Genomic DNA, 17,898 nt, shown 5'->3' with positions numbered 1-17,898 from the left:
GAAAAAGCTCCTGGCTCCAGTCTGATCCAGCTCTGGGTCATTGTGGCCATTTAGGGAGTCAACCAATAGCAAGATTTCTTTATTTTGAGAGCTAGAGATCTTCCATCCACTGGTTCACTCCCCAGATGGCTGCCTTGGCCAGGAAGAGCTAGGATCTCTCCTGTGGATGCACAGGCCCAAGGCACTTAGGCCCTCCTCTGCTGCTTTCCCAGACCATCAGCAGGGAGCTGGATGGGAAGTGGAGCAGCTGAGGCTGAAACCGGCAGCTGTATGGGTGTCAGCTTTAGCTGCAACGCCACAGCGTGGGCCTCCTGGTCAGCATTTGGCCATGACCTAGTCAGGTGTGGCTGAGCAAGTGCTGGAGTTTGAAGCATTCTGGATCGGAGATCTGCAGTACAGGGAGGCTCAGCCTGTCCATGCAGCGTGCTTGGGCATGTGTGGCACTCAGCGGTGCTCTGGGGGTTTGCTACAATTACTGCTCACGCTGTAGTGGTGGGGGTGAGCTCCAGGGCAGGTGGGTCCCTGTGGTGACCTAAAAAGGGGCTGTGCCCCACCCTGGAGGCTGAGACGTCTGCAGCTTTGTCCTGGGACCTTGCACAACAGGGGCCCGACAGAATCCCAGGTGCGGTTGTTGCATTTTGAACTTTTCCCCAAGTCACAGAATCTTTCTCCTTGATTTTGCTTTTTCCAACTGTTCAGAAAATATAGAAGCCATTAATACTCCTTGTGTAGCTGCGGGCTGCACAGAGCTGGAGGCATCTCGTCCACGGGCTGTGGCCCTGACGCCCAGGCTTGTGGACAGGGGGTGGACACTGGATCCTGCGTAATGCTTGTGATTGACTCTGTCACACATGGGCATGGGATCTGTGTGACTCACCTTGACTGTCAGCTTTGCCTGCAGTTGGTGCTCAGCATCCGAACAGTGCCCTGTGTGTCACACATAAACGCAGCTGCTGGGAAGGACAAAACTCCAGTCTTGGTTGCTCCACTTCCCATCCACTTGAGTAGGTGGATTCACGGCCCCGGCTGGTAGAAAACAGAGATGCCCGCCGATAATTTACCTGTGGCTTTTCTGGCACACCCTTGCCGCCTTGCAGACGAGGGTCCCTATTCCCTGCTGCGTGGAGATCCTGCCTAGTGAAAGGGTTGCCATTGAGCTGCAAGATCCTGTTTTTTCACCTTGGAATTGTGGTCTGTTTGCTTTCCAAGCACTTCTCCATTAAGCCACCAGGTGGCGCCATTGCTACATAAATGAAACCATGGCTGGGCCAGTTCCCAAGATAAGAAGATTGTGCTTCTGGGGGGCAGAGGGAAAAGCGAGGCCGGTTACTACAATCCTTTGTTCCCCACAAGCTCCACATTTACCAGCAACGAGGGTACAGAAGGACCTGGCAGACTGTCCCAAGTCAGACCTAAGTGTATCCTTGACACTGCATGGGACATACTTAGGCTAAAAAGATATTCCTGACCTGAAGGCGAGCCCCTTCCCCTCCCCAAGCTAGAGGGTCCCCGTGGTCAGGTGCAGGTGTCTACCGGGGGTCCTGGGCTCTGTGATCTGGTGGCCACCCTTGTCACACTCCTTGGCACCCCCAGGTCTGTGGGGATCTGCAGCTGGACCCTGGTCAGCGGTGGGGGGTTGGTCCCTCGTGACATCCTGTGTCCTCTGTCCCCAGCTCCTGGGACCCTCCGCCCTCACTGCCATTGCTGTCTTCCTGGGCCTCCTCCCTCTGAATTTCTTCATCACCAAGAAGAGGAAGTACCATCAGGTTTGGGGGTCCCGGGAGGAAGAGGTGCCCCAGGCAGGGAGTAGAGAGAACCCCAGGAGCCTGCCCCCCAGGCTCTGCACCCACAGGAAGTTGGAAGTGGCAGCCAGAGTTCTCAGACGCCCCGCCCCTCCCCGCAGGGTGGTCCTTCCCACCAGCCTGGCACCGGGCAGGCATCTGCAGGGGCCAGCCTCCATCTCCTCAGACTAGAAGCTTCCCTGTAGCAGGAGTCACTCAGTGTGGGGGTGGTGGTCTTGGGGTTTAGAGCTGGGGTGCCTCTGTGTGTGTGTGTGTGTGTGTGTGTGTGTGTGTGTGTGTGTGTGAGAGAGAGAGTGAGTGACCCAGGGCACCCTGCCATTTCTCCATCCTTCTCTCTGCCCTCCTCTCTGGAGTCTGCTCACAGCTGTCCCCCTTGGTGACAGAACTGGGGAGACCCCAAACCGTCACCTGGCCCTTAGTCCCTGTGTGATTGTCAACCACCACCACACACAGGTGCACACAGCACACACATGAACATACATGTGATTCATACAATGTACACATATATATGCAATGCATGATACATAAACACATAATGTATACACATACATGTATAGCAGTGAACATATGCACAGTGCACGCACGCACACTCTCTCCCCTTTGCTGTGCTGGTTTTCACGCTGTTCCCTGTATCTGGGTCTTTACTACCCCATCCTTTTTCAGTTCTTCCCCCGCCCCGAGCCCAGCTTCTTCCCTGACACTAAGGGTAAAATCTAGGTGTTACCGCCACCTCCAGGAAGCCTTTCTGGTGGTGCTCCACCAAGGTTGGCTCAGGCCCCCCTCCACGGCTGGCTCAGGCCCCCCCACGGCAGGCTCACCCCCCCCCCCATGGCTGTCTCAGGCTCACTCCTCCCCATGGCTGGCTTGGGCCCCCCCACGGCAGGCTCACCCCCCACCCCCATGGCTGTCTCAGGCTCACCCCTCCCCCATGGCTGTCTCAGGCCCTCCCCCCACGCGGTCTCGGGCCCCCCATGCTGGCTCAGGCCCCATCTGGGCATCTGTGTGCTTTGAGGTGGGTCATCCCATGTGATATGGACTGGTGCAGCGGGGAGGAGATGGAAGAGGCTTACTCAGGGCTGCAGGGCAGAGCTGAGGACGGGTGGGGCAAAACTTGCAGATCAGCCGACGCTGGGGAAAGAGATGTCCAGCTGTCCCCCCGCCCACACTCTCCCTTCTCCCCTCCCCAATCTTCTCTCCCTCCCCCACTTCCTTCTCCCTGTCTCCTCTCCCTTCCCGCGTGCCCCTCTCTGCCCCCTGCCCTCCCCTCTCTGCCCCGTGCGCAGGAGGAGCAGATGAGACGGAAGGACTCGCGGGTGCGGCTCACGAGCTCCGTGCTCAGGCACGTGAGGACCATCAAGTTCTCCGGCTGGGAGGAGGCCTTCACGGAGCGGGTCCTGCGCACGCGTGGCCTGGAGCTGGGCGCCCTCAGGACCTCCGGCCTCCTGTTCTCCGTGTCCTTAGTGTCGTTCCACGTGTCCACATTCCTGGTGACGTCACTCTGCTGAGCAGGGGCTGGGGGAGGGAGTGACCCGTCCCACCACCTGTGCATGGTCACACCCGGGGTCCCCAGTCCGCGGGGTCGCTGCCTGATAGGTCAGCTACTTCCCATGAGCGAGGAGACCTCCTGGCTTCTCTTCCCGTCCCCTCATCCTCCAGCTCGTCCCTCTGTCTAGCTCCAGAGGAGCCTTCCTCGTGCCAGCTTTGGCACATGCTTCCGGAATGAACCCTGACCTCTTCCTCAAGGCTCTTGGCACGTGGCCCTTGAGTTTGGCCAAGTCTCTGGAATCACCAAACCCCCTGCTGTGACTCTGCCCATGTCCCCACGGGCCACGGCATAGAACCAGGAGGGTCACCCTGCCCCCACAGGATCCTGGGGGTCACCTGGAGTGACATCTGCCATCACCCAGCCTTGAGCCCACCCTCATGACACCGGGAACCCCTGCTCCATCCAAGTTACCAGGGTGGACCTCAGGGCCATCTCCAATGCCCGACCCAAGCTGGCGTCCTCAGTGACACTGCCATGGGTGGCAAGCTATGCTCCACTCAAACCCGGATGCCCAGGGAGCAGGGACGCCAGAGCCGTGGGGTCATGCATGCGCCCACCCCGAACCCAGGGCAGGACGGCCTGCACCTGTGTCCATCCACCTGGCCCCCTGAGAAACATCCCCAGGCAACGAGTCTGGCCTCACCGTGGCCCCACCTGTCTCACCAGGTGGCCCTGGTCGTGTTTGCTGTCCATACCCTGGTGGCCAAAGACAGTGCCATGGATGCAGAGAAAGCCTTCGTGACCCTCACAGTTCTTAACATCCTGAACAAGGCCCAGGCCTTCCTGCCCTTCTCTGCCCACTCGGTGGTACAGGTGAGACGGCGGGGAGCACTGGAGGTGGTGCCTGGGCAACAAGTCCAGCAGCAGTAGAGGGTGCGGGGCTGGGAAGAGGCTACGAGTCGTCCCTGGGGGCAGGGGAGGGGAGTGGCCAGCGTGGGAGCCACCCACACACACTTGCTTTAATGGTTCTCCAGTTTGCCCCCATGGGGTAGGGAGTGAGGAGGGCGCCCCCTGGTGGAGCAGGCTCCAAGGCATCCAGTAGGTCCTGCTCTGTTGATGGAGAGCCCAGAGCTGGCTGTCTCCCGCCTCTCAGCGCACCAGGCTTCCTCCTGGGCTTTGAAGGGGCTCTGGGAGTGGCAGACAGGAAGCTGAGGCTCTCGGTGGGGGGTGGGGGGCTTTGGTGTCCTTAGGCCCGTGTGTCCTTTGACCGGCTGGCTGCCTTCCTGAACCTGGAAGAAGTGGATCCTGGTGCCGTGGCCCTGAGCCCCTCTTGGAGCTGTGAGTGCTGAGGAGACTGGAAGGGCCTGGGAGGAACTGGACAGGGCAGGGCAGGGCCACTGCTGGCCTGGTGGAAATGCCCCCACCAGGTGGGCTGCGGAGTACCCAGCCCCGGGGAACTGACTAAGCCAAGTGACCTCAGCGAGTTTGTATCTCAGAGCTCAGTGTTGCCAGCTGCAGAATGGGCACAGTGAGCCCAACCTGCCTGGGGCTGGGAGGCTCCTGTGAGCTCAGAGAGCTGCTGCCCTTGGAGGAGGTGTCTGACACAGAGGGTTCAGCTGCTGCTTGAGACGCCCGTTTCCTGTATGAGAGAACCTCGACCCAGATCCCAGCTCTGCTCCCTGTGCGTGTGCACCCTGGGGGGCCACAGGGGATGGCTCAGCTGATTGGTTGGGTCCTTGCCAGCCCTGGGAGAGACCCAGACTGGGTTCCAGGCATCTGTCTTCAGCCTGATCTAGCCTGACTCAGCCTCAGTGCTCACAGGCATTCAGGGAGTGAACCAGCAGATGGAAGGTTTCTGACTATTTCTGCCTTTTAAATAAAATTTGTTGGGGATGGCACTCTGGCAGGTTAAGCCACCATTTGTGTTGCTAGCATCCAATATGGACACTGGTTTGTGTCCTGGCTGCTCCACTTCCCATCCAGCTCCCTGCTTGTGGCCTGGGAAAGCAGTCAAGGATGGGCTAAAACCTTGGGACCCTGCACCTGCATGGGAGACCCAGACGGAATTTTAGTTTCCTGGTTTTAGCCTAGATTAGCGCCAGATGTTGTGTTCATTTGGGGAGTGAGCAAGCAAGTGGAAGACCTCTCCAACTGCAGTTTTGAAAGGGCCGGGAGGCCTGGCACTGTTGGTGCCTGAGTGTGTTCATTAGTATAATTATCATTTAGGAAAAAACAGAAGTCAGAAAAGGGGCCTTTGAATGCCCTGGAATCACTGTTTCTGAGTTGTTGGAGTTGGGTGGATGGGCTCTGGGCACTCAGGCTAGGTCCTGGCTTCAAGTGCGGGGTGGCCCTGGGCAGTACCCTTGTCCCTTTCACTCTGGGTTCCCAGCTGCCCAGTGGGGCTGGTGTCAAGCTGGGTCAGGGGCCGTGTAAGCCACACGAGATGCCTGGCTCTTGGGAGCTGAGGGTCTGTGACAGCCATGCTGGTGCTCTCACTGGATGATGCCTGCGTGTGGGCTGGATCTGAGGCCCGGATGTGCTTAGCTAGCTGGTTGAGGCCTCAGCAGCCCTGCACAAGGAGCTCCGTGTCCTGACTCACTTAGCCGTCTCCTCACCAACACAGGGAGCTAATTCCACCAGCAGCCCATTTTACAGATGGGAAAACTGAGGCAGAAAGAGGCAAATCCCCACCCCCCCCACCCCAGCCAGAGATTCAGACTAGACAGATTTGACCCAAGCCGTGGATAACTTTGCTTTTTGAGAAAAACCTTCCATTTGCAGAATCAAGAACTGCTCATCGAATTTTTCCCTCATTACACAGATAAAATCCCAATCCCACAGACACAGGGAGACCACAGCTCGCTCAGCCCCATTTCCACTGCTTGTCCCTAGGTGGGGTGGAGAGGGTACTTCATGCCCATAACCTTGGGCGAGACAATGAATGATCGTAGAAGTTCGCTGGCTTCCTCTGCAAGGGGCCCACCAGCACCTGTTTCACGGGCCACCCAGTCCCCGTTGCAGCGGCAAAACAGTCATTAAAAAGTATACAGGAACGAGCATGGCTGTGTGCCAACAAGACCATCAAAGCAGGCAGCAGGTGGGGTTCGGCCTTGGCTATGGTTGCGCACCTTTGAGTTAAATAGCCAGGGAGGACAGGGAGAGAATAGGGCCCCTACAGGATCCCCCCACCCAAAAGCCAGGGTGTTGGGTTCAGTGGGAGGAGTTTGGGAGCATCTGCGGGGATCTCCTGGAACTGCCTCTTGTGTCCCCGCAGCCCCTGGGAAGGACTGCATCTGTGTTCGTGGTGGCACCTTCGCCTGGGCCCAGACGGGGCCTCCCTGCCTGCGCAGGTACGAACAATCCCCCTTCACATTTACAGGGAAAAAGTGGGGACCCCAACCACTTTCTGCCTAGGCAACCTGCCAGTCTCCAGCCTGGATGACCCCTGAGGATGGGGGAACAACAAAATTGTCTTCTATTGAGAGCCTCTGCCTTCCAGAAATGTGCAGAACTGTGGGAGGCCAGGGTCCTGACTGTCAGCATGTTAGCTTTGACCTTGAGCCACACGGAAGCACAGGGAGTAAGGTAGTTTTACCCAGGAAGTGTCCCGATCTGGACCTGTCTTGGGTTCTGACTGGGGGGCCTCGTGGCCACTGGGTGAAGGGTGAACTTGGGGAGACGGGCAGGGGCAGGGCAGAGGAGACTACCCCAGGAGCCAGGGGGAGAGGTGATGCTGGCGAAGGCTTCACGCCCCCATCAGCTGTGTGCCTACCTACAGGAGCGTGTGCGTGGTGTGCACCTGTGTGTGGGCGTATATGCAGGAGCTCCTGCCTGCGTTCATATATGTGGTATGCATGCACTGGTGTGAGAGAGAGTGTGTGTGCACAGATGTGGGCAGGATGGCATCCCGAGTTGTGACCCGAGGTCTGGGCACAGGAAGAACTGGCCTCTGCAGCCCTCAGCTGCCTTCTGCCCTCCAGGTCGACCCCTGGGGAAGGCTGGGGTGCATGGGGCTCACTGCACAGAAACGGGCTAGGCCCTGACCAGGACTCATGTCCCCTCTTGGCCCACAGGGTGGACCTCACCGTGCCGCAGGGCTGTCTGCTAGCTGTCGTGGGTCCAGTTGGGGCGGGGAAGTCCTCCTTGCTGTCTGCTCTACTTGGGGAGCTGTGGAAGATGGAGGGCTCTGTGAGTGTCAAGGTGAGCCCCCCCACCCCTGCCCAGGAATCCCCTCTCCTTCCCAATCACTGCACCCCCACTTCCTGCAAGGATCGCTCGTGGCTTCACAGCATGCTGCGTTTCAGGGTTCTGTGGCATACGTACCGCAGGAGGCCTGGGTCCAGAACGGCTCCGTGGTGGAGAACGTGTGCTTCCGGCAGGAGCTGGACCTGCCATGGCTAGAGGAAGTGCTGGATGCCTGTGCACTGTGGCCAGATGTGAGCCGTTTCCCTGCGGGGTTGCACAGCCCAGTCGGGGAGCAGGTGAGGGTCTCGGGGTACCCTGTGGGACGGGAGGGGGCCGCACCTGTCCCATCTAGTCCCCTGACCAGTGGCGGGGGGAGAAGTCATGGACAGATGGGAAATGGGAGAGGCAGTGAAACGGAAACAAGGGCCCAGGTTGAACCCAAACAGGTAGTAAGTGCTCAGCAAACAGTTGTAGGTGCTGAATGAGACCGGAGTGAAGGACTGGGCAGAGTCACAGTGGCCAGGGGCTTCGGTGATAACTGGACAGGAGGAGTTCTGGACTCCTGTCCAGCTTTGCTGGGCCACACTGGTCTGCAAGCTTCCCTTCTCTGGGTCTTACCAAAGGGTGTGGGCAGAGGCATCCCACAAACAGGATGTGAGTATCTGGAGTTTAGAATTGGGCACAGGGATCTGCTAGTTTTGATCCATGGGCTTCATCCAGCCTACTGCTCATGTTTTTATAAAGTTTTATTGGGACTAAGCCCTGCCCACTGGCTCGAGCTGTCAGAGGAAGAGCTCAGCTGCTGTGCCCAAGATTGTGACCTGCAAAGCTTAAGGCCCTTGGCATCTGGCTGTTGCTCACACTGGAGCTGGTTACTTGTCAGTGCGAGGTGGCGGCAGGATTAAGAGAATGGCGAAAGTCCCCCAGGGGAGAAGGCTGGGCAGGCCCAGGGGAGGCTCTGAAGGAGCCAGGAGGAGGAGGTGGTGACCAATGGTCTCAAGCAGGCAGAGGGCGCCTGGTCCCTCTACACCACGGCTGCCCTGCCCGCTCCACCCTGGCAGAGCTTCATGCCTGAGCCCTGGGTGTCCCCTTGACCCCTCGCTTCCTCCCACCCCTGCGTCTCACCCTGCTGAGTCCCCACCCTCGGCTCTCCGTGTAGAGGCTTCCTGGCACTGCCTCGTTTCTGTCCTTCCCTGCTGTCCAGTCCCAGCGTGGCAGCCAGCGGGGCTGCTTCCAATGTAGGTTACCTCCTTTCTCTGCTCAGAAAGGGGTCTCCCCAAGCTGCTCAATGCCCCATCTCTCCCATGTCCCCTGCCATTGGTCCCGCTGCCCCCTCTCCCATCGAATACCCCCTCTCCTGTTTCACAGTGGCCAGCTGGGTCCCCACAGTGTACCCCCAGGCACACAGAGCAGGCCCCCGCCTTAGGGCCACTGCACCTGCTGTTTCGTCCCCCAGGAGGCCTTCGCTGGCTGCCTTGTCCGGCTCTGCCTGCTCTGCTTTTCACAGAACGCTATCTGCTTTGCTGCCCACCTTGCTTGCTTGTGCATCACCTGCCTCCTACCCCACCCCCATTAGAGTGAAAGAGCCAGGTGTGGCTTGCTGTTGTGGATTCAGAGCCTGGACCACTGCTTGGCATGAGGGAGCCACAGAGTGAAAGGCAGTTAATGAATACCAAGAACATGATTGGTATTCCTGATGGGAAACTGGACCAAGACTGACATGGATGAGAAGTGGGTAGGAAGGGAAAGTAGAGAGACTTGAGCCATCTCCTCCATGAAGCCCACCTTGGAAGCAATTCCTGGGAGGTGAGCGTGGTCCTGAGGACAGGCACCATGAGCCTCACAGCACTTTGCGTGCCTGGTGGCAGACACCAACCCCGGTCCCTGCCCTGTCCTTGTCCTTCTGTGTGACCACAGGGTATGCACCTCTCCGGGGGCCAGAAGCAGCGGCTGAGCCTGGCACGGGCTGTGTACAGAAAAGCCACAGTGTACCTGCTGGATGACCCGCTGGCAGCGCTGGACCCGCACGTGGCCCAGCTCGTCTTCAGCCGGGTCATCGGGCCTGCTGGGCTGCTGCGGGGCACGGTGAGTTGAAAGCACCAGGATCCTTCAGAGAGAGCCTGTGGGGTCCTGACCTACTCTATGTTCTCCATCCCCTCCTTGAGTCCCAGTTCCTGCCAGTCAGCTCTGACTGTGCCACCGGGACAAGCAGCTCCCAGCTGCCACAGCTTGCATACTTACACTGTCACAGGTGCTCACTTAACCGTGTCAGCAGAAGCTGTACTTCTCAAGATTGATTTATTCGAAAGGAAGAGAGAGAGAGAGAGCTATCTGTGGTTCACTCCCCCAAGTGGCTGCAGTAGCTAGGTTCGGTCCCGGCTGGAGCCAAGAGCTTCTACGTGGATATAGTGGGTCCAAGGAGTTGGGCTAGCCTCTGCTTCTTTCCCAGGCTGTTAGCAGGGAGCTGGAAGTAGAGCAGCCAGGACTTGAGGGATGGTAGCATTGCACTCAGTGGTTTTATACACTATGCCATGCTGCTGGTCCCAGTTAAAAGCATCTGAATTTGCCTTCGTTTGATTGTACCATGGGTTTATCTGAGTAATCCTGTCTGAGGTCAAGGGGCATCTGGACAGCTTCAGCTCAAGGCCCTGGCTGCCCTGGCTCCATGTTGCCCTGTTCCCAGGTTGAAGGCACCCCCTCTGCTTTCAGCAGAAAGAGCAGCAGTGCTGCAAGGGGAGGGGGGGGTCCTCCCTGGCCAGGGCATCATACCCCGGACCCTGGCGCCACCCCTGTCCCCCTAGCTCAGGAAGACCGGCCAAGCATGTGGCGTAACTTCCACCCTCCCCTGTCCAGACACGGATCCTCGTGACCCACGTGCTGCACATGTTGCCTCAGGCTGACTGCATCGTGGTCTTGGAAAATGGAGCCATCACAGAGATGGGTTCCTACCAGGAGCTTCTGCGCAAGAACGGGGTGCTGGCGGGCCTCCTGGAGGGAGCCAGACGGCAGGCGGAGAGGGGAGGAGGAGGTACTGGCTATGGGGTAGATCTGTGCCTGGCTCTGGCCAGCCCTGGGGAGCGGACTCTGAGAGTCCCATTGATCACCAGCAACCCCCTCCACCACCACCACTGAGGACCCAGATCCAGAGGCAGGTGGCTGTTCCTGGAAGCCACCTCTTCTCTCTTTGAGAGCCAGTGACACCTTGTTGGAGCCAGGGCCTGTGTGTGCTATATGCTTTTTTTTGGTAAAAAGTGCTTGTTTGAAAGACAGAATTACACAGAGAGAAGGAGACAGATATTCCATCAGCTGGTTCACTCCCCAAATGGACACAATATCTGGAGCTTGGCCAGTCTGAAGCCAGGAGCCAGGAACACCCGTATGTGTGCAAGGTCCCAAGCACTTGAACCACGCTCTGCTGCTTTCCCAAGCCATAAACAGGGAGCTGAGTGGGAAGTGGAGAAGCCGGGACTCAGACAAGGGCCCATATGAAATGCTGGCACCAGAAGTGGAGGCTTAGATTGCTGTGCCACCATGCCAGCCCCCATGTGCTGTTCTAATGATCCATTTGCCCTGCTTGTTAGCCCCGTGGGGTGTGTGCAGCAGTTGCTGTAATTTTAGAAATGAGCAAACTAAGAGTTAAATAATTTTTAAACATTTTTGTTTCCTTTTTAGAAGATTTATTTGAAAGGCAGAGTGACAGAGAAGAAGGGAGGGAGGGCGGGCGGTTTTCCACCTGCTGGTACATTTAACCAAATGACTGAAAAAGTCAGGGCAAGTCCACGCCAAAGTGAGGTACCTGGAGCTTCATCTGCGTCTCACCCGTGGGCAGCAGGGGCCCAAGCACGCCATCACAGAGCTTAAAGGAGCTCGTGGGAAGTGCAATTAGAAGTGTGCCTTAGGTGGTGGGGCTCCAAGCACAGGCCATCCCCTGCTGCCATCCGAGGCGCCTTAGCAGGGAGCTGGGCCGGAAGTGGAGCAGCCGATCCTCCCGGTAGGGCTCCAGTGTGGGACTGCGGTGTTGCAGGTAGCAGCTTAGCTCCCTGGCCCTGCACATTGATCTTTTACTCCTACGTTCTGTGAACTTTTTGAAAGTACCGTCATTTACTGAATGAATGCATCATGTTTGCAGGAGAACCAGGGAGCGAGCGTACAGAGACCTTGCTGGGGAGGGCAGTGGGAGTGAGCACGGGGCACAGTGACCAGAGGATGAGGCTGCATAGCCTGTGCGGGTCAAAGCCGGCACTGGACCCCCTCCCTTCCCTTGGCCTTGCAGAGACGGAATGTGTGACTGTTGCCAGGGCCCCCGGGAGCTCCCTTGTGGGCAGCGGATCTGAGCTGAGCCCCGAGAGGTGAGTTTATAGGGGTGGGTGGGGGCACAGGCCACGTGACCACCTGCATTTCAGTGGGTGGGGGAGGGATGGGCACATCTGTCTAGGGTGCACTGCCTGCTGGTGGGCCCAAGTACTCAGCGGTGGGATAATTCATCAAGGATGGTTTACAGGTCAGTTGGCCAACATGGTGAAGTCCCCCAGTGGCTGGCACACTGAACCAATGATTTCCTTTCCCGCATGATAAAGGCTTGTCAGAGTTCTTTGCTCAAGTAGGCAGGGCCAGTTCCAATGAAAGATCTTCCACACAGCCGGTCACAGTCAAGCCAGGTCCTGTCACCTGTGAATTGACAGGCCACGCAAGGGGCCTCACATCACTCGGTGCTTTCCAGGACAGGCAGGTGAGGGGTCACCAAGGGGCAGCCCCACTAGCCCTGTTCCTCCTGGCTGCTAGCTGTCGCAAAGTGGGGGCCGACACTGAGGGTCTTGGTCCCCGGGAATATTGCAGCCGGCTTGGCTCCTGCCTTCCCATCCCAGCTGGTCACATTGCAAGCAGACATTGGGCAGACTGGCCTCTCTGGAGTGCATCAGAACTTCAAGATCAGATAAGCTGGAGGCATGAGCAGGCATACGCACGTGGAGAGGCAGATAATGAATCAGTAGCCAATCCCTGGTACACCTTAGGTGATGGAAAGAAAACCTTGTGTTACTGTCAAGAAAACTGAGGCGTGCAGAAAGTAAGAAAAGGTCATTTGTAGAGGAGAGGGAGTCGTGGGCAACACGATTGTGCAAATCTGAGGCCAGTCCTGGCGGTGAACAAATGTGGCTAAGCTCAAATCAACATGAAAACTCAGAGCTGGAGAGCTGGGAAAATGAGTTCGTCATGGGGCGTGGCGCTGGAGGGACAGGCTGGCGTGGCTCAGGGCTGGTAGGAGGCTTTTAGCTGGACTTCACCCGGGGAGGAGAGAGAAAGACATAGTACCTAGTTGGTGCTCAGTGCTGAATACATAAGGGAAGGGCACACCCAGGCTCAGCGGCTGCCACCGGGTCCTGGGGGGTGGGTAGGACAAGCCCAGCAAAGGGGACCTGCTGATCTGTCCTCATTTGCTCTGACAGGTCCCTCAAGCCAGCCCCGGTCCAGGATGGGGCTCTGCTCGATGACCACGAGGGGGCAGGAGAGGACAGCATGCAGTACGGCAGGGTAACCCCCAGTCCTGGCCTGCCCTCTCCACCTACTCCTGCCACCCCCAAAACCTCCCCACAACACCCCAGGAGCTTGAGGCTGCCCCCCCCGATACGGCATACAGTAGAGTGAACCCATTTTCATTGATTGCCTACCATGTGCCAAGGAAGGTTCTAGACCTTCAGGGTCCCTGCCCCAGGCAGCTTCCCTGAAGAGCAGACAGTGAGAGCTGCATTTAGAGGTAAAGAAAGCAAGATCTGAGAGCGTTAAAAGATATTTCTGTGTCCTCACAACTGGCAGGGGACCATCTTAGGGCATACTCGTAGGGCAGCCTACATGGAACCTGGTGCTGCTGCTCCTGTGGCTGTGCCCAGCCATCCACCCACCGTCCACCCAACCTTATAATGTTGGTGGGGGGCGGTGGTACAGTCATGGTGAGGGGCACCGAGAGAGCCCCTGTGAGGCCCCCAGAGGACTTCATCCACCACCCTTTGTGGTGTGAGCTCTGGTGCCTCCCCTGGCCTTGCTTCAGCTCATTCCCACCCCAGGCTCCCGCTGCTCTTCCCACTGTGTGCTGCAGGTGAAGGCAGCCATGTACTTGACCTACCTGCGGGCTGTGGGCGTCCCGTTCTGCTTCTGCGTATTCTTCCTCTTCCTGTGCCAGCAAGTGGCTGCCTTCTGCCGAGGCTACTGGCTGAGCCTGTGGGCTGATGACCCTGCCGTGGACGGGCAGCAGGCACAGGCGGCCTTGCGCGGCTGGATCTTCGGGCTCCTTGGCTGCCTCCAAGGTACTCCTCCTCCTGGCTCCGTGGGGCTCTGGGCTCCCTCGTCCACTGACCGTGGCTCACCTGTCTTCCCTCCAGCACAGGCCTGTGTTTCCAAGATGGGGCTGGAGGGAGCAAGGACCACAATCACCCCTTTTCTAGGGGTCCCAGAATTGGTCCCAGCCCCTCCTAAGCTGCTCCTGACCTGCCATGCTCAGGCCACACCTCTTTGTCCCCCAACAACCCTGTCACTGTCCCCATCACCCCTAATTTCTCCTTACAAATGACTTATTCAATGTTGTGTTTATTTGACAGGTGTTGAAAGGGGTTCCCATCCACTGGTTCATTCCACCGATACCCACTATGGCTAGGGCTGGGCAGGGGCCAGAGCTAGGAACTCAATCTGGGTCTCCCACGAGGGTAGGAGGAGCCCCATCCCTGGGCCAGTGTTGCTCCTTCCCAGCGTTTGCATTAGCAGGAAGCGGGAGGCTGGAGCCGAAGTCAAACACAGGCACACAACTGAGCACTGTGTCCCTCTGCCTTGTTTCAAACTCACATCAGCTGTGATATACACGGAGAGACCATCTTGCACACCTGCCCAGTTCTCCCAGTTTGTCACATGTCCACCGCGATTTTGCCTTGCATCAACCCGCCCACCTTACTCTGCCTTCCTGGGTACATGTGCAGCTGTGTGAGGGTTTACATCCCTGTGACTTTACCACCCGCACAAGTTCCTGTGTCCGTCACTGCTCCGGGGGAGATACTGGACTGCCCCATCACCACTTGGAACCTCCTGTTGTCCTTCTGACAGTCACACCCATCCTTCCTCCTGCTTCTCCCCACCCTCTCCCTCACTCCGGCATTGCCTGCTTTCCAAACATGGTCCAGCCCTGGGGGAGAACCGGCTCCACTCCTGGCTGCTGGTCAGCCTTGGGTCTCCTGCCTTGTGGATATGCCCACCCACTTCTGCCTCCACCTTTGCCCCCCCTTCTCTGTGTCCTCGAAAGGGTGGGCGTTTGGTATAGCACTTCAGCCACCTCTTGGGATGCCTATGTATTCCATGAGAGTGCCCAGGTTAGAGTCCTGGCTCCATTTCCAGTTCTAGCTTCCTGCTAGCGGACACTATGGGAGGCAGTAGTTAACGTCCCTGCCACTCACATGGGAGACCTGGATGGAGTTCCCAGCTCCCAGCTTGAGCCTGGCCCGGCCCCAAGTGTTACGTTCTGGAAGTGGATCAGTGGAAAAGGGGTTTCTGGGAAATAAATGATCTTCTCTTCTTGCCAGCGCTTGGGCTGTTTGCCTCCGTGGCCACAGTGTTACTGGGCGGAATCCGGGCGTCTGGCATGCTCTTCCGGAGGCTCCTGTGGGATGTGGCACGGTCACCCATTGGCTTTTTTGAACGGACGCCCGTGGGGAACCTGTTGAGCCGCTTCTCTAAGGAGACAGACACGGTGGACGTGGAAATTCCAGACAAGCTCAGGTCCCTGCTGATCTACGCCTTCGGACTCCTGGAGGTCATCCTGGTGGTGACAGTGGCCACCCCGCTGGCGCTGGTGGCTATTGTGCCATTGGTGCTCCTCTACGCCGGGTTTCAGGTAAGGCCAGGTCAGCTGGGGGCCACCCTGGCCAGTCCCCAACCCCAGGCAGGTTGAGTCTGCCCAGCTGGGCATCTGGGGTCACCCCTGGGAGAATCTCCAGCTGTGGAAGAGCAGTCTGTTGGGAGCTTCCAGTGTGGCCTCTGTCGCCCAGCTGGCTGGCCTGTCATGGCCATAGCTCCTGCATTTCCCTGGAAGCTGAGAAGGCATGGCTGCTGTCAAAGGCTACAGCACTTGGCTGCACTCTGCCTGTGCCAGGGCCAGAGACCAACTTGGAGAAATTTGGTGGTCTGTGGAGCAGTGACCCTAGGATATGGTTACTCTCTCCCTGCCTTCACTCAATGCTTAGCAAGGAGTGAACCCACAGCAAGCACCATCACCCCGGGGCTGTTCTAGACCTCCTGACTGGAGCTATAGGATTCCAACATGGGCTGGTGTTAGAACGACTGGATTACCACAGGCCAGGGGTGATGGCCGCTAGCAGCCTCTACTCACACTTCCCATCTTAGCAACTCCAGCATAGGGAAAGCTTTCTCTAGCTCAGGATTCATTCATCATTCCCAGGGAAGGTTCTGGTTGGTGCTTTCTGGGTCATGTGCCTAATCATTGGCTAGGCTGGGTCATATGATTGCCTCCTTTCTCAGGACCCTACCACAGGCAAGCAAAGTCAGGTAGACGGGAAAACATGTTAGTTGAACAAAACCCAGAGCTACTGTCTCCCATAGCCAGCCTGGGGCTTCCAGAGCGCTGACGTCAGGGATGTGGGCTGCTCTTCATTGTGAGTAGGGCAGGGAGGTGGGACTGTATCCCATGCACTGGCTGGAGACCCTCAGGGGTTTTCACCTGAATGGCACTCAGGCCCACCTTATGGCGAGTGAGACTCCACTTCTTGTCATTTATTTGAAAGGGCAGAATTAACAGGAGAGAGAGAGAGAGAGAGAGATCTTCCTTTGGCTGCTTCACTCCCCAAATGGCCTCAACAGCCAGAGCTGAGCTGATCCAAAGCCAGTAGCCAGAAGCTTCTTCTTGAATGTAGGGGCCCAAGGATTTGAGCCATCCTCCGCTGCTTTCCCAGGCCATAAGGAGGGTGCTGAATAGGGAGATGGAGCAGCCATGATCCTCCACGGCAGGTGGAGGATCAGTTTACCATGCTATGGTGCTGACCCAAGACCCTGCTTCTGAAGGAAGAGCCTGGCACTTGGCTTGTTTGTCCCAGCACACGCAGGCTCTCTGTTGTGTACCTGTTGGCTGTGGGTCGCTGGCAGCCCTCAGCCAGAGACAGACACGTGTATGTGTTTTCTGGCCTCAGGCCTGTGACACCCTCACCCTGATGTGACACGAGTGACTTCTACCTCGCCTACTGCCTCCATCTTCTTACATGCTTTTGGTTCCACAATGACCAGCCCTAATGGAGGGGGCTGGCCTTGGTGCTAGGCAGGGTCATGTGAAAACGAGACTGGTGGGCTCTCCAGCAGTGGCCTAGAATTCTCTAGAAGGCTTGTAAGGCACCGAGCCAATGGGTTCTGGGGTGGGACACTGGGGGTTTCTGACACTCTTCAGTTGATTTGTCAAAAGAACTGCAGGACACCAATTCTGCAAAGAAATTGGAGCCCAGAGCTAGCAGGGCAGCAGCAGAGCCCGGCCTAGCCTTCTTTCAGGGGCTCCCTGTGCTCCTAGAAGCTCCCTGACTGTGTAATGTCCCTCCCCCTCCCACCCGGCCCACCTCAGAGCCTGTATGTGGCCAGCACGTGCCAGCTGAAACGCCTCGAGTCAGCCCGCTACTCGTCCGTGTGCTCCCACATAGCCGAGACCTTCCAGGGCAGCGTGGTGGTCCGGGCATTCCGAGCCCAGGGCTCCTTCATGGACCAGAGCGATGCACACGTGGATGAGAGCCAGAGGGTCGGCTTCCCACGGCTGGTGGCAGAAAGGTAGGAAAGAGCCTGGGTGCAGAGCAGACCTTGTCATCCATCTGTGTCCCCATGTGGTGAGGCCTGAGGCCATCTCAAGTGGCTAGAGGGGTCAGGTAACCTGCCCACAGTGTTAGCAGGTGGCACCTGGCCTGAGAGGTCCCCAGTAGCAGGTGTAGGAAGCAGCTGCTGCCTTGGAGACACAGCAGCTGCTCCACTGTTCTTGGTCCTTCCAATCCTAAACAATGGGGCTGTGACCCAGGCAGATGCAGGTTCAAGTCCAAGCACTGGGCTCAGATGGGAAGAGGCCATAGCTGGGAACTTTGGAATCTGGAGCTGCCATCTCCATGTTCAGAGGAGCGGGTCCCAAGGGCGCTCACTGACCCCTCTGTCACCTGTCTCCTCTTGCAGGTGGCTTGCTACCAACCTGGAGCTCCTGGGGAACAGCCTGGTGTTGGCAGCTGCCCTGTGCGCAGTGCTGAGCAAAGACCACCTCACTGCCGGCCTCGTGGGCTTTTCTGTCTCTGCTGCGCTCCAGGTATCCCCAACCTGGGCTGGGGTGCAGCAGAAGGGGCAGGCAGCCTGCCAGTGGGGCCAGCAAGTAGCCCTGATGCCTCACTGCCCAACCAGAGGAAACCATTTCTCTGT

The 17,898-nt window shown here is 57.9% G+C and overlaps 1 protein-coding gene across 1 annotated transcript in view; it reads left to right on the top strand.

Moving 5' to 3' along the window:
- ABCC6 (ATP binding cassette subfamily C member 6) overlaps nt 1-17,898 on the top strand; it is a 38,935-nt gene that overhangs the window by 17,282 nt on the left and 3,755 nt on the right. The window contains exons 11-25 of the mRNA XM_040973724.1: nt 1,674-1,766; nt 3,086-3,289; nt 4,015-4,161; nt 4,539-4,626; nt 6,563-6,638; nt 7,362-7,488; nt 7,593-7,769; nt 9,391-9,558; nt 10,327-10,501; nt 11,747-11,822; nt 12,918-13,002; nt 13,565-13,772; nt 15,033-15,343; nt 17,072-17,271; nt 17,662-17,788. Coding sequence (XP_040829658.1) covers nt 1,674-1,766; nt 3,086-3,289; nt 4,015-4,161; nt 4,539-4,626; nt 6,563-6,638; nt 7,362-7,488; nt 7,593-7,769; nt 9,391-9,558; nt 10,327-10,501; nt 11,747-11,822; nt 12,918-13,002; nt 13,565-13,772; nt 15,033-15,343; nt 17,072-17,271; nt 17,662-17,788 — 2,262 coding nt within the window. The remainder of the gene's footprint in view (nt 1-1,673; nt 1,767-3,085; nt 3,290-4,014; nt 4,162-4,538; nt 4,627-6,562; nt 6,639-7,361; nt 7,489-7,592; nt 7,770-9,390; nt 9,559-10,326; nt 10,502-11,746; nt 11,823-12,917; nt 13,003-13,564; nt 13,773-15,032; nt 15,344-17,071; nt 17,272-17,661; nt 17,789-17,898) is intronic.

This window comes from Ochotona curzoniae, unplaced genomic scaffold (genome assembly GCF_017591425.1).
Source record: "Ochotona curzoniae isolate NIBS_2020 unplaced genomic scaffold, NIBS_Ocur_1.0 contig_2321, whole genome shotgun sequence".
NCBI lineage: Eukaryota > Metazoa > Chordata > Mammalia > Lagomorpha > Ochotonidae > Ochotona > Ochotona curzoniae.
The sequence above is the reverse complement of the archived record's forward strand: the minus strand, read 5'-3'. Positions and strand labels throughout refer to the sequence as shown.